Raw genomic sequence first — 15,798 nt, forward strand, 5'->3', positions numbered from 1 at the left:
GGCTGTCCCGGTGGATGATCTAAAATTAATTTATTCCAATGCAATGTATTAATAAAAACGTTAAAATGTGATAGAAGCACTGCAGGCACGTCAAGCCCACATCTTGATTAAAAGCAATTTATCCACGAACGGTTTGTTTGTGGAATCAATTTTTCATTCTAAATGTCACATTCCTCTGTGTTTTGCAATGCAGATTGGCTGAGATATTTTGCTGAAATATACATGGGACTTCTCTGCGCTCCCATGGCACTCAAATTTGATTGGTGCAAGAGGGAGGGAAGATGGATGAAGACTGTCCGGGGTTTGCTGTCAGGGGACCAGGAGAGGTTGCAACGTTGTTCTATAGCTGCGTGAAATGTCTCAGATCAGAAATGGCAGCTCCCATATGGATTTAAATCCAGACATAAGCGGCATACTAATAAACATACTGCACTCAGACAGACACATACGTAGAACACATCCACATGTAGAGCAGCAGCAGACATTTATTGTTATGGGGACAAATAGAATTGTGATAAACTTAGATATGTAGAAACAAATTTAAAAATTGCATCTGTTGTACAGGTTTTTCCAGGTCCAATTTGATCTGCCTGTTTGAATCTATATTAACAAGGAACAAAGAACTACAGTATTGTTGACTAAGTACAGAATATAATAATTTGCATGACATCAGCTCCTCCCACTATTTTCTATTTCTAATGCATAAAACACTTTCAAACACTGTTCCAGATGTCTATATTGAATCAAATAGCTTACTTAACAAGCAATTTTCTGCATTGTGTTAGCATGCCACAAGATGTAAAACAAAACCAGGGATACGTGAATGTTAGAGCTGCATTTAATAGAAAGCAAGTAAAAGGACTCCTGTGGCTTGTGTCACTCTGTTTCTGCTGAATGAGTAAGCAATGTTAGGTGTTTGCAGCTTGATGGGTCCATGAAGTAAAGGATTGAGAGTTTTTGTGCTTAGCTCAGTGGGAAACCAGATGAAGGTTTTCGCATGATATAGCTGATTATAACTGATAATGTGTTTGCTTTTGCTCAAAACTCCAACTAAATAGTTCTGAAGTCGCTTTGTCCTGTAAACATATCAACAACATATACCAATACATCAAAATCTTGTCTATCCAGTACAGCACATATGGGATATTTGTCATTCGTGTGAAATCAGACAGTACATGAAGTGATGCATAATGAGTCATATTGGTCTAATAATCAAAAGCCTAAATCAGGGGTGTCAAACTCATCTTAGTTCAGGGGCCACCACATTCAGCCCAATTTGATTTTAAGTGGGCCGGACCAGTAAAATCACAGCATAACAACATATAAATAACCACAAATCCAAGTTTTTCCCGTGTTTCAGTGCAAAAAAGTACATTCTGAAAATGTTCACATTTAAGGAATTACCTGTTTTATAAAACATTATGAACAACCTGAAATTTCTTAAGAAAATTAAGTTCAATTTTAACAATATTATGTATCAGTTTATCATTAATACATTACACTTTATAGATCACAGAGTGTCTACAAAGGAACAAAACATTTAGTCACAGGCATATTGAACTGAACGATACAGTATTTCACTTTATGATCAAAACAACAAAAGTCAGACAAAAAAACAACAAAACCAAGACAAAACATTACAAAAACGAGGACCCTCTGGAGGGCCAGTTTTGGCCCGCAGGCTGCACCTTTTGACACCCCTGACCTAAATCTAAACCAATAGTAAGCTTTTAAACTGTCCAAATAACTAATAGCTTCATTTTTTTATGATTTCCTAAACTTTGAAAATTCTGTCCATATGTGGTGATAATCTAATTGTGATTTTACAGAAAACAAAATAGCATCATGAGTGAAATTACTACTGTTCCACATGCATAAATGTGCACAACCTCTCTCTTTGGAGATGCTCATAAGGATCCTGCTGCCGTCTGATGCTGCAGATATGAATAAACTCAGAGGAAAGACTCCGACAAACAGCTGGATGCAACAAACTGGACTTCATTTATGACTGCCTAGTGTCATTAACCTCAGATGTTACTGTTTTAAACACAGTAAACTTGTATTTTTATGAACATTCTAGTTTCTAACAGGTGTGAAATTATAGGACAAACTGAGCAAGAAAAGGGTTTGCAAACTGTGCCAAACTTGATCTAAGTAAAATGCTGAGAGGAAAACTAGAGCTACACTTTTTTTGTAGAAGGGGTCCACAGCCTCTCATATAGTTGCAATTAAAGACAAAAATCAGAAACAGTCAATATTATTTGTCTAACTCCACTCAGAATTTACCTGTTGTTACTTTTTGTGCCACTCAACCAGCTCTAAATTGCTTAACTGAGTTAACTTGTGCTTCAAAATCCTTTTAATGAGATGTACAAAATGTCCCTGCTAATTCAAACATCTTTTCCTCTCCTGTCTCTCACACACAGCTCTCACACTTTTATCATCATGGAAGATCACATTGGTATACAACTTTTACTTTCCTCCAAATACGCAGAGGGAGAAGTAAATTAGTATTTCATCTCCTCCACAGAGACGTGAAACTCTATCATAGGGAGGCATTAGGTCAAACAGTTTCTGACAGACCATCATGAAACTGTTTACTCCATAAAACCTTCTCGCTTAGTCTAGTTTTGCCTCTCTGTCCTCTGACATGCTGGATTCTTCTTTTCACGCTACTCATCTTTCTCAGCTGCTCTTCTGTCCTCTGTAACATCTCCTGTTTATCATTTTATCTGTTGATTTCTTTTCCACTATCCCTCTGTCAAATGACATCTTCCATTTATCAGCCTACCCTTTACTAGTCTAAGATGTTGGACTCATCTATCCTCCGTCACTTCATTGCTCTTTCTCTCTCTCTGTCTGTCTCGCTGTCTCTCACTCGGATCTCCAACAAATGTTTGACCAAGCTGTTCCCCACTGTATTATTCAAGCACTGTGTGTGAGCCGCTATCATCAGACATGTATGCCTGACATGATGCATTGGCTCCGTTTAATTATAGAGATGCTGAATAAATATTTACAGATGGCCAATCCGTCTTCTGCAGGCCAAGCCCACGATGTGATTTATGAACCTTCAACTAATGCGGAAGAAACGGCTGTCATTGTTTCTGTATGGAGGCTGAATATTATACACGGCATGTATGTATTCAGGTCTCAGACACCACCGTGTTAATACATCCAAGTAGCTGCTACTATGAGCTTGGATGGAATTTGTTCTGAGTTTAAACAGCTTCTTGAGACTGTATTAACCTATAGAGGTATTGCAGTGTTATTAGCTTCAAAAGCTGTCAGGTCTTGTCAGATATGGTGGACCTGCCGGCAAGGTAGAAGAGTAAATGGAATATATTAAAGTTTTAAAACTCTGCACTGAAATAGCCCTGCTCGACCTGGTGTGGATATCTGGAGTTCTAACCTGAACTGAATTGCACTTTACCACCATAATATGTCATTTCAGCCTTGACTTACTTTGTAAATGATTATAAAATGACCTGTGTCAGTGAAGTAAAAGCTATGTTTTTTAACTGTAGAGGATCCCCCTCAATAAGGTGAATAAAGGAAAGATCTGGCATGACGTGACCTAATTTAACCCAGAGGGAATTATATCCTGAATCAAACCCAAAGAGTCAAACTAATCGGGTTTGGGCTGAGACTCAGAGCTCTAGAATTAGCCGCCCCTGAATCCAAATCACTCTATTACTGGCATGGGCGGTTATGTGGAAACGGAGGAGCAGCAAGGCTAGTTATGATGAAGTACTGGTATGCAAATATCCCTCTACATACTGTATCCTTAAAGGACCTTCATGTATTTAACAGGAAAGGCTTGTGGCTACTGGGTGACTATCAATCATTCAAAGTTTATTTGTATAGCCCTTTACAACAGCCCAAAGGGTGACCAAAGTGCTTCACAGTAAAAAAACAAGAATATAACTTAAAAACAATACAGTAACTTAAAACAGGACAAACAATCACACTTGCTCTCACACCTACGGGCAAATTTAGAATAATCAATTAACCTCAGCATATTTTTGGACTGTGGGAGGCAACCCACGCATGCACAGGGAGAACATGCAAACTCCATGCAGAAAGATCCCAGGAAGGCTGGGACGCAAATCAGCGATCTTCTAGCTGCATGGCGAGAAGTGCTAACCACCATGCCACTGTGCAGCCTGTAAAATATACAACAAAACAATAAAATAAACAGCAATAAAACAGCACTAAAATATAACATCTAAAAGAAATAAAAGCAATAAAATGTCACCATGCTGCTCGGTATGAAAAGCCATTTTAAACAGGAAGGTTTTGAGTTGGGATTTAAAAAGATCTAGGTCAGTGACTAAACCAATGGTTGCTCTTAAATCACTTTGAAAAGTGATAATGTAGATGCAGGTAAGTGATTATAGAATCTAAAAATTATGCTCAAGCAGTTTTGAAATCTTTGTGTACGTCAAATAAAAAATAAATCCACATTAGATCATGCTTTTCACAATATAGCATTAAATATACAAACGTCTCCACTGTTAAGAGGCCCGTGTTTCAAAAAAGTGTAATGTCTCCACAAACTGTAGCAAAAGTTTCCATTAGTAGCTTGAATCAAGCGCCAAATATTTCTTAAGTACCGAAACTGGAGACCCATAAACGTGGAAATTCCTCCTGATTTAGACCAGCTTTAGACTCCGTGAGTGACATTTATGTGAGCTCTGAGGTGGGGAGAGTTGTATATCGCCGTGTTGTGCATGAGTTCTACCTCGGCCACTGGGAGGGAAGTACAGTAAAAGCACATTAAGCATTTCACTTCCAAATTCACTGGAGGGCTGCAATGTTTCCTAATGCTCCCCTTTTTACTGCGCACATCAGAGCGCCTGTATATGTGAAGTATGAGCGAGTAGGTCCACTTGGATGAACAACTGTGTGTGTGTGTGTGTGTGTGTGTGTGTGTGTGTGTGTGTGTATATTCTTGTGTATGTGTGTACTTGTCTGCCTGCTGGTGCTCCGAAGCCATCTGGTATCTGGTCAGTGTAGCGAGCCTCTGGAGGGCACCTGGCCAGCAGCTTGCTCACCTGGTTCTGCTGGCCCCTGCCAACCAACACACCTGGCCTGGCCAACACACAGGGAAAGGGAACAGATTGCACAGTGCACTCAAAAGCGGTCCGACACAGAGGCATGAAAAAATAATGCTGTGATGCAGTATATATATATATATATATATATATATATATATATATATATATATATATATATATATATATATATATATATATATATATTTGCTGTTTGTTGTATAGTGTTGCAGAACTTGTGTAGAATTTGATTATCAGGCAGAATGCAATCTCCATATCACGCGCAGTATCAGCACGTTGTTGATTCGTAAATATCGGTGACCGTACAGATCTTTGTGCTTTTACAAACAATGCCTCCTCCATCATTTCTGAGATCCTCGACATACTAATATAAGATTCCACGATGAGTAATGTTGACTTCCATTGCATCTGTCCCAACAGTTTGTGCCAGACCGTGCCAACCCATCCATTTAGCGTATGATGGCACTTCCTTCCTGCAGGTTGTCCTCTGCTATCAATTACACACTTGTCTCTCTGCAAGGAAGATGCTCTTTGTCCCCCCATTGTACACACACAAACAGTCGTGCGCACACACACGCCGTGGATGCAGAGGGACAGACACCTGCAGAGTGTTTGTCACCTCTTCTGTTGACATCTGCGACCGCATGGCATTGTGGGAGAGATGGCCATCTGTTGTCGGCAAGGCTGGATTAGAAGGGGGCAAGCGGGCGCCATGCTTCATGCTGCTCTTTTCTGTTGGTCTGAGCTGTGTGAAGTGTTGTGCCGTTACGGTGTTTTTGTTGTTTTCACTCCCATCGATGTTGCTGAGCTAAAGTAATAAAGTAACTGGGAAAGGTAAACTAGGCTTTACCTGAAATAAGCCATGAATGCACCTGCCTAGTGGTTGCGACGGCGTTAAAAGTAATTGTAGCTTCTCCTGAGGACTTCACCACTTCTTTTTCTCAGTAATTTCAACACGTGTGCTAATTACAGAAACGTAATGTCCTGTAAAGAATGTTTTGGATTCATTAAAGCCACATGTAAATGGTTGCTTTTTGTCAAATTGAACTCTCTTCTAATTATCTTGGAAATGTTTACCCCTCTTCGCAGGGAGACAGCACATGAATGCTTGATTGACATGATAGTGACTGCAGAGTTTCTTCAATTATCCTGGCGAGGTTACGATGACTGCCTCTTGTTTCACAGCAGGTCCTTGTCATTCTGCAAACAGAAATACTAAACTCTTTCTGCTGCCTACGCTTCTGTAACCTATGAATCTTAAGTCTGTTGAAATGAAAGATGAACACAGAGCTGGAACCATTAAGCAGGATGGTGATATTTAAAACGTGGACGGAGCTTTATAAAGTCAGTCAGTAGGGGACAAGTCAGTGGGCTACACTTTAGTCCGTAATAAAGTAACTTTTGGATGGAAGTTTTGTACAGATATTGATGGTCCACAGAAGATGAATCCTACTAATTCTGGTGGCCCTTTTTTTTAAAATTTAGCAGCATGATCAGGCCAAAATGTTAATTCAATGTAGTTTTTTTAATGAGCAAATAGCTGCAAAGCTAATGGTATCCTCATCAGCCTCAGCTTTAATTTGTATTTTAGTGTTAAAAAGACTATGTTTGTGTGTTTACATGCTAAACAGAGAAAGTTAATGTGGTAAGCATCATCTACTGAACATCAGTAGTTGTCAGAGTGAGCATGTTAGCCAGGATTTGGCTCAAAAGCACCACTGCAGCCTCACAAAGGTGCTAGCATGGCTGTAGACTCTTGAAGAAACGTTACAATAAACAATAATGTACAAAAGTGAAGTCAAACAGATGTTTAGATTCATATCTATCATCCGTTACCATCAAGTAGGCATCTGATTGGTCCCCAATTTATTCTGTAGCATGACAACAACCCCAATCATACAGGTAGAGACATAAAAAGACTATCTTCAGCAACAAACACAAGTCTGGATCTCAACAACAGAGAGTCAGTCTAAGTTTATATGAAATGAAAGAAGACACTGAAACAACCTAAAGCCACATTAGAACTGCAACAATTTAGGTTCTCTAAGATGGTTTGAACAACATACCCGCCAAGTACCTTGAAAAACAGTGTACAAGGATGGCCACACTAAGTATTGATTTTATATCTTTTTTGTTTACTGCACTGTCTACGAATTCAAACGATAAAAGTCTGTGTCCACATTTGTCGTCCTTGAAAAGGAAAACATTGGTTAGACATTTAGAAAATACAGCTGAGCACCAAAAGTACCGTTCTATATTTCCGGATTGTGTAAAATTATTCAATAAAGAGAGTGCAAAGCATCTTACTGTAAAAACAAAGGCAAATATGTGGTTCAAATATGCACAAAGTGTTCGCATTCACTGGAGGCAATGCATTTGCTACACAAGAAATGAGGCATTAACAAACATGGAACTTTGGAGGATGTGGTCTTTATCTTCTGGGATTACAGGGGAACGAAGAACAATGACGGCAGCTTTGGGAAAAAAAATAATACAGCAAAGTCTGACTGAGATAACAGAGACATTAACCCACATATTCCTCAAGGACATTCATGTGTTCAGGACGTACATTTGGCTGCTTGGCTGGGTTGTGGGTCTGCTCATCCAGCCGGCCTGCACACCGCAGACAGATGTTGGGCCAGCCAAGCCTGCAGCGCCACAGGCAGTGTGTGTTCTAGAAAAACCCAGAGACCAGATGCTGCTACCTGGTGTCCCACCCGCCTGCCGCTCCGCCATACCGGCCATGCTCCACTGGCCATCGCATGACCTCAAAACTGGCTTCTCAGATTGCCTGCTGTCAATCATATCGATGATGGAGTGGAGCGGGGCTGGAACTGAAAGACTTCCTACGGTCAACCCAGTGTGCTCGTCGCTGTGTATCCGACAGCCTGAATTCATTTGCCAGATTGTTTTGAATAATGAATCAAATGAGGATAATATATGAGAAAGTACCAAATAGCTGTTTTTTCCCCCCGAAAACGACAGCATCAAAACGCGCATCACCCGATTTCACATCTATCTGAACTATCTGAAGACACATCAAAAGATATAATACAGCATCTACATCTCTGTCAGCCTCATTTCCCTCCAGTTTTGTTCCCCAAATAAATAAACAGTCACTCTCTCCTGAACAAACAGAAACACTCTCCGACCCTCTCCACAGTCCCTGTTATTACCAAACCCGAGGAAACTTTCGAAGAGATTCAAAGACACTCAAGATTAAAGATTTATTTGTTCTTTTGAAGTTGCAGCAGGGGTATTTTTTGTGTCTTATTTCTGCAACAAATGTAGCCTGATAATGGTGTTGTTGCAGTGTGGTTGGTGGTGACCCAGAACTGCCAGAGAGAGGGAGCTGGCCTGACGGTCGGGTCTTATCTCAAAACTCCCCCTAATGAGGAATGGTTCAGTAATGGCTTCACTTCCTCGTAACCTCAAAGGACAAGACAGTTTACTCGCCTGTAGACTGTTATTTATGAACTGTATTAGGATGTGAAAAAGGAAAAGAAAAAAAGACTGTGAGGAAGCAGGATTATTAGACGGCTTTGTTTTGCAGCATCTTTTCATAGTCTGGTGCACTTCAAGTCTGGCTCGTCTAGATAATGTCTTCTTACTTTTAATCTATATCAAGGAGGATCCTTTGTCGCATTGTGCCGATTTCGATAAAGAGATTGTACAGTTATTGTCTTGTACATCTGGTGTCTTTGTCATCTTATTTTCTCTTGATATGCAACAATGAGTGCGAGGAAACTTTCACCTTTATCACCGAGGAATCTTTGGTCGCAGTTACTAGATGTAATAGTCAAACATGTCTTACAATGCTTTGATTTCAATTAAGCTTTGAATTCCAATAACGGCTCATTGTTCTTGCTTTTATTAGCTGCTCTATCTCTTAGATTCATCAGGCATATCTCAGTGTGCTGTGCATCAGTGCATCTCTTTCCCATCTGCTCGGGCACCAGCGGAGAATCACACTGCCCCCTAGTGCCCACTGTCATTAGTAACGCAGCAGAATTGATCGTGCAGCCGTCAACCAGACAATACTCTGGTACTTTGCCAGTGGCTCAATACCAAGATCTGTCATGGGCAGCAATGCACCACAATAGATTCCACTGATTGGAGTGGTGCACACTCCTGGCTATGACACTGGTCTACCGCTCACTATCGAATGGCTGTTTTTCTCTCTCCCCAGTCACAAGGCCCCTACTTCAGCAATCAATGCTCCTCATTTTAATAGCACCACTGCTGCTGCCCCGGGGAGAGAAAAGGAGGAATCAGGGTGAGCCGGTGTCTAATCATTCTTCGGAGGTGAAGACCGCAATCATGGCTTTGATGGATCTCGAAAAATGACTGAATGTGCAGCAGCAGACACATCGCACTCGAAGGTGTTTGTTAATGGAAATACTTGTTTAAGCACTATACTGTAATAAATGAGGTATTAAGCCTCGGCAGAAAATACAGACACTTGATAATACAGAGACAAGGAGATAACATCAAAGCAACCCACATCCCATCTTTTGTTCTAAGCTTACATATCTTATGGCTTTCTAGCCCTAAGACACAATGTGAGATGAAGCAGACTCCTCCAAAGACATCCTAAGTAAATGCTCCAAATGACAAGACAGACTAAATACCCCCTAACAAACGACACAAGACTGCAGAAAAGCGCTTCAACAAAAGAAGTATGTAATGAACCCAAGGTGCCTTCTCCCCAGTATATCATCCTGAGTGAATTTGCCAACATCACTCTCTTTACCTCCAAGCATGGTAAATGAGAATTTATGCACCCGCTACTTTATCATTCTTTACTTTTTTCACCCCCATGAGGTAGCCATGCCATGCGAGACAGATATTTCCACCAAAGGCAATATCCCCTCGCAGTAATTATATCAGAGTGAGAGAATGGCTCATTAACATATGTTAGGCATGTCAGGAATTTACAAGCGCCTTTTGTAGATGCCTCTCGTCAGAGTGCTGCTCCCATCCGTATGGTGTCTCCTTTGAGGATGCAACCTTCTCATTTCCATACCCGTCAATCAAGCTGCGCACAGTTTTAAGAAACAATCTGCACACAAAAAAAATGTGGCAATCATAAGGGACAGCTCAGTGATATGGAAAAAGTGAGTCTGCGCACACGTGGGGGTGTGTGACTGTGTGTTTTGTGAAACAACACAGTGAAAAAGCGATGGGGGTAACATGATGATGCGCCATCAACGCCAAGAGAGTGAAGTGATTGTGTTTTCTGTTGAAAAGGTGCGTGTGAATACATGCAGAAAGCTTGACACCAGACACCAGACCGACTAACAGACGAGTCCTGAGGCCACTGAGCTTGTGCCGCCGCCGCCGCCGCTGCTGCTCTACTGCTGCAGGACCCAACATCTGCTGCCTGCAAGAAGACACATATTGCTGGCCTTTCACCCACTAGTATGGTGCCAGAAGAATGAAATGACCTATTTAACTGCTACATCCATATACACTAATTTCTGAACTGAAAACGTTGTTATGTAAATCCAGTGAATATTCTGGGAGGTTATGTATCATTCATTATAAAATTCACCCGAGAACAAAATGTGTTATCTTAGCAATGGTAATTACATCTTTAAAAAAAAGTTTAGTAGATTTGTGAACATAGAGTTCTCTTCCAGTGCCAGAGGCAGGAGAGCAGACTCAGTAGTGATGTAACCATGCAAAATTTCCCTGTGAAGCGCTGTGTATTTAGAATAAACCAGAGCTGGACTAAATAGGCAATATGATGATATCCAGTGTGAATACTCAGGGGTAGAGCAACATTTGTTTGCATAACTTTGCTTGTTGGTCTAAAAATCTGAAAGCAAATTTCATTAAAATGATGTTTTAACTTTTGGAGAATTAGTTCTGTTGTTAGTTCTAGTGTTAGTAACACTGCAGGAGTTCAGTCCCTTTTAGTGGAGTTTGCATGTGCCACATGTTGCAAAAATAAGTTACAGCCATCATTTATGGAGTCTTTATTGAAAGTTAAATCAAAATTCTTACTACGTAGGGCAAATGCATGAGCTCATATGTTGCTGTGATCCCAGTGACCCTGACTGCTTCTCTTTAGTCTGCCTCTGGCTTTGTCCGCTCCATGCCAACAAGTCCGAGTTACACTGGTGTGATGTTTAGCAACGGCTGACTTGGCCATATGCCCTCCTACTCTGACAGTAAACTAACTAAGGCCACTGAGCAAAGAATTTCAGGCTTTGCCGAAAACCCAAACATATTCACTTAAGCAGCTTCACTTTTCTTTCTTTCTTTCTTATTAAAAGTGAATAAGGTAAGTGAAAATGAACAATAGAAATCAATTTTAAAAAAAGAAAATGGACCCACTGGCTGGGATGAAAAAGTGACCTAACAATGGCATTCCAGGAGTTTGACAGAAAACCTACAAAGTGAGAGCAAGATCGAGAGAAAAGTCATTTTGTCAAGTCCAGTCTTTTGCCCCAGAAAATGTCATAGCAATGACTGAAGACACAACGTCCATTTCCGCCACCATCCACTCTCTCTATCTCTCTCTTTCTTTCTCATTCATTGTCACTGCCTTTTCCCTTTAAGTGCACTTTCGCCCACACCACTTGGAAATTGATTGAAACAAAATGTCACAATTATGCCCTGTAGCTCGCCGCTTCAATTATTCATCAATTAGGGGCTAGGCTCCTTTTTTTCTCTCCTCTGAGCTGATTTTTCATTCAGTTTGCTCGAGATGTATGGCTCCCCTGCTGTTAACCAGTCCAAAGTCATTAGTTTCTGGGTTTGCAATTAAACCTGATGCATTATGCATGAGGCTCCGACTCAGCAGACACACGCAGCAGCGGCCGCAGCAGCTAGCAAGCGAGCTAGTAAGCTCTGGAGGCGTGGATGGGAAATTAATTTGCTAGAAATTAAGTTCTCTCTATCCCTCCCTCTCTCTATCTTTCTCTTGTCTGGCAGGTTGGAACAGATGCCACTGGCTGGAGATGGAGATGGAGATAGAGATGGGGCAGCGTCAGATAGAGAGCAGTTTGATCAGCACTGACAAGGAAAGACGACCTCTATAGATGTCCAGTTAAAATATGTCAGAGATATTTGTAACATTCACATTAAAAAATATTCAGTAGCGAAATATAATGATCGGGCCTTCATAGAGGCTTTGTGTTGAACAAACCTGGTGAAATTCTCTATAGGATTAACAGTGATATATTACACGCCTGTACTGAAAACCAATGTGAAAAATAAACAGGTGTAGGAAATATAGGTATCCACATACAAAGGTTTTGAGTAAATCGTGTAAATAATGTCATCTTCTAGAACCATCTTGCATCCAGCTGCAGTAACATTTGTTCTACTATCAGATTATTTTATGAAACTGTACTTGGCATCAAGCATGCATTTTCTGTATATTGTATCAGTTGAGGCCTGTGTAAAGCATAGAGGGCCTACAGACTGTACAAATTACCATGTTCACTTGCTGCCACCTAGTGACTACAGAGTCCAATGTCAGTTATCAAAAGTTTGAAGGAGAAAAATTTGAAAATGCCACATAAACACATCGTACTGCTGCCAGAAATGCACTGTCTTGGTGAGGTTTATCACATATTTGTGCATTAAAAGATCTGTGCCTCAGTTTTAAATCAAAATAACTACACAGGATAGTAACTGAGATCATAAATAGTACCTTTAAATGAATTTGTATTATCTTGTAGCAACGCCATAGTAGGAGTGTCCCTCTCTGTTAAAGCATTTGTATGAACACAGAAGAGCGCGCACCGGGACGGTCAGCAAAGTCTTCATTTTCATGTCCTGTAACACACAAACACAACAAAGAACAATTAATTACATGATTCACTACATATTTATGCTATTTTAGTGCAGTATTACACACTAATGAAGCCATACATGCTGTACCTGGTGTCACTGCATATTCCTAATATGTAAACTCACATTAAATAACTCGTGTTTAATGGATTTTATTGGATGGTTTTATGAATTTCTTTTATGAATGTTTTTATATTGATGGTCTTACATGCTTGTTTGGTTTTTTGGTTGATTTTGTTATGTTATTTATTTTATTTTATTATGCATTTTAAGAACTGAACGTTCAATTTCGCTGTTCTCATACAATGACAATAAAGACATTCAGATTCTGATTTTACACTGTTAAAAGGACATATTTTGTGCAATGACAGTAGGGAAAAAACATTTGCCTGACCTTCTTGAGTCTTATAAAATGCACACATTCCAGCCAGGTGGTGAGGAAGGGGCCCAGGCAGACTGCACAACAGCTGCCACAGGCCAGCAGGGCAGCCAGGGACGGGTAGTGAGGAAGCATCCTGTGGATCAGAGAGAACCTCTTCCTGTCCTCCTGCAAAACAAATCTGGCAACTAGTTCCTAGAGGGACACAAGGAAGACACAAACACACCATTACAGCAGTTTGGGAAACAAAACATGCATTTTATAGTGACTGATGAATATGTTATGTGTTGCTTTATCTGGTACCTTCTCTTACCTTTAAAGACAGCACCTCAGCATCCTGCACAGACAGCATCGGCTCACATTGTATAAACCTGTTGCCTTCACAGTATAGTTCCTTCAGGGGCAGCAGGTGAAACTACACGGTGTTGCCCAAGACAGAAAGTGAGGTTGCATTTCTAGACTTTTTAGATGTAACTACAACACCAGTGAGGGAATAGTGTATACTGTACCTCAACGGGGAACATGGTCAACTTGTTCCCAGCAACATCCAAAACTTGAAGTTTTTTCAGTGTCTTGATTCCCTGGATGAAATGTCAGGAAAGTGTTAGTTAAGCAGCCAGATCAGTATTACACTGTAAATGTAGAAGTGAAGATACAACTTGCAATTACAGCTGTTGATTGTCTATAAAGCTGTCTTACCAAAATATGAAGCAAAGTGGCCAACCCAATTTCTGACCACAGTCAGAAAAAAATGAATACCCACCTCTGGTAGGCTGGTCAGCTTGTTTCTGGCTGCATACAGCTTTGTCAGTTCTTTGCACTGGTACAGCTGCTGAGGCAGCTGAGACAGCTTGTTGGAGGTCAAGTTTATCTCAGACAACGAAGCAAGGTGACCAATCTCAACTGGAACTTCCTCCAGCTTATTGTCCAGCACACTGAGGTGTTGAAGTTTAGTCAAGCTGAAGGGAGAAATGGGTTGGCATGTGTTTTTGACACAGGTGTGTATTATTTTCTTATCTCAGTTGTGTCCTTGAGTGCACACATGCAGGTATACAACATATATACCTCTTTATTTTTCAGTAAGCATTGCTCACACCTTCCTCTAAATCCCCTCTGATGTGCATCATTCAATAGCGTGCCGCAAGTCAATTTTTTTCTCAGGATAGTGAAGGTTGATGTAACACAGCTTTTCTTTACAGCCCTTCAAGTGAAATAACATGAGATGACACCATTTTCTTCTCTATATAACCTAGAAAGTGCAATAGCTGTGACTCTTTATACCTTTTAAGCAGAATTCTACACACCACTTCTAAACAGTTTGGGTACAACCAGCCATCATGCCATATCTGTACATGTGAAAGCCTTGATTCTATTTTAATTTGAATCTTTATTCTACTTTTGTATTTGTCTTGTCTTCTGTTAATTCATAATGATCCTTATTCTCTGAAGTCAAGCAAACAAAGTTAAGTATTGACCCATTTAAAATATGCTAGAGTGCATGTCACTCTTTCTAACACAGGATATTTATCCTTTACTAGACTGACTGCTTTGGAAAAATAAAAATTATAAGAGTGTATGAAGTATACATTCTGCAGACATCACATTCCTTAGTCAACAAGTTTGTTAAACTAGCTTTACACACGGTCTTCTTCAGAACCGGAAGTCACTAATTTACCTTTTAATCTCTGGTGGGAGTCTTTGAATGTGGTTGTGGTTCAGATTGAGGACAACGAGGTTCTCCAGGCCACCTGTAAAACACGGATATCAGCTTCAACTGCAGAAAAGACTTCAAGCTTCGCGTTAATCATGCAAAACAGCCAGAACCCACCTATCACTTCAGGTGGCACTACAGTAATTTGGTTGCTGAACAGGTAGAGTTTTTTCAAGGCATCCAGATGGCCCAACACAGCGGGGACCTCCTCCAAGTCATTATTTCCCAAATTCAGTTCAGCCAGCTTGCAGGCATTGTGGAAGGAGAAGTATTTAATCACAAATCTGCGTGATGTGTAAAACATTTCGAGTGCTCCCTTTTTGGCAATTTTCCAGCAAACAGAAGAGCTTCCGAGCAAACAAACGGAGGAGACTCACTTGTCGCAGAGAGAGCAGCTCGGCGGGGAGGCGGCTGATGGAGTTGTTGTTCAACAGGAGGACCGACAGCTTCGTTAACCTGGAAACACACTTGGGAACGTCCTTTATTCTCTGAGAACTTAAATTTAGAGAAGTTCCTCCGCCACACAAAGCTCTAACCACCGACTTTTTAACTACTAACTCTGGTTTGGCCATTTCATAAAGCAGGGTCGAGTCTTTTTCGTCGAGTTTCCATGGCGACAACACGTCGGCATTAGCGACCTCTAGTGGTCAGAGCTGAGACCTGCAGGAAGTTTCCATTAGAATAAATAGACCATGTTTAACAGCACGTTTTCTCAAAATAACTCAAAAACTAGAAACATGACACTTGGAAGTTTCAAGCATTTATCTATTTTAAAAAAATATATCATTAGTTGTGGCTAAGCATATATCAAAAATATTTTAATA

General features: G+C 40.5%; 1 protein-coding gene across 1 annotated transcript; it reads right to left on the bottom strand.

The window, feature by feature from the left end:
* Positions 1–467: 467 nt before the first annotated feature.
* On the bottom strand, positions 468–15,718 carry lrrc69 (leucine rich repeat containing 69). Its single transcript, XM_035955004.2, has 9 exons — positions 15,352–15,718; positions 15,092–15,218; positions 14,939–15,011; positions 14,027–14,222; positions 13,773–13,844; positions 13,577–13,678; positions 13,279–13,458; positions 12,745–12,869; positions 468–5,094 (listed from the first exon to the last, which is right to left on the bottom strand). Exons 1-8 carry the CDS (start codon positions 15,544–15,546, stop codon positions 12,762–12,764), a joined length of 1,053 nt encoding a protein of 350 aa, XP_035810897.1. The 5' UTR covers positions 15,547–15,718; the 3' UTR covers positions 468–5,094; positions 12,745–12,761.
* Between the last annotated feature and the right edge of the window lie 80 nt (positions 15,719–15,798).

Source organism: Amphiprion ocellaris, chromosome 15 (genome assembly GCF_022539595.1).
Source record: "Amphiprion ocellaris isolate individual 3 ecotype Okinawa chromosome 15, ASM2253959v1, whole genome shotgun sequence".
Classification (NCBI taxonomy): Eukaryota; Metazoa; Chordata; class Actinopteri; family Pomacentridae; genus Amphiprion; species Amphiprion ocellaris.

What these genes read in the sequence shown, in the direction of transcription:
- lrrc69 (XM_035955004.2), bottom strand. Translation starts at nt 15,546, where the DNA reads ATGGCCAAACCAGAGTTAGTAGTTAAAAAGTCGGTGGTTAGAGCTTTG. An exon ending in CTCCCACCAGAGATTAAAAG is followed by an intron (nt 14,223 to 14,938) that starts GTAAATTAGTGA and finishes TTCTCCCTTCAG; the next exon opens with CTTGACTAAACTTCAACACC. An exon ending in ATTTTATAAGACTCAAGAAG is followed by an intron (nt 12,870 to 13,278) that starts GTCAGGCAAATG and finishes TGTGTGTTACAG; the next exon opens with GACATGAAAATGAAGACTTT.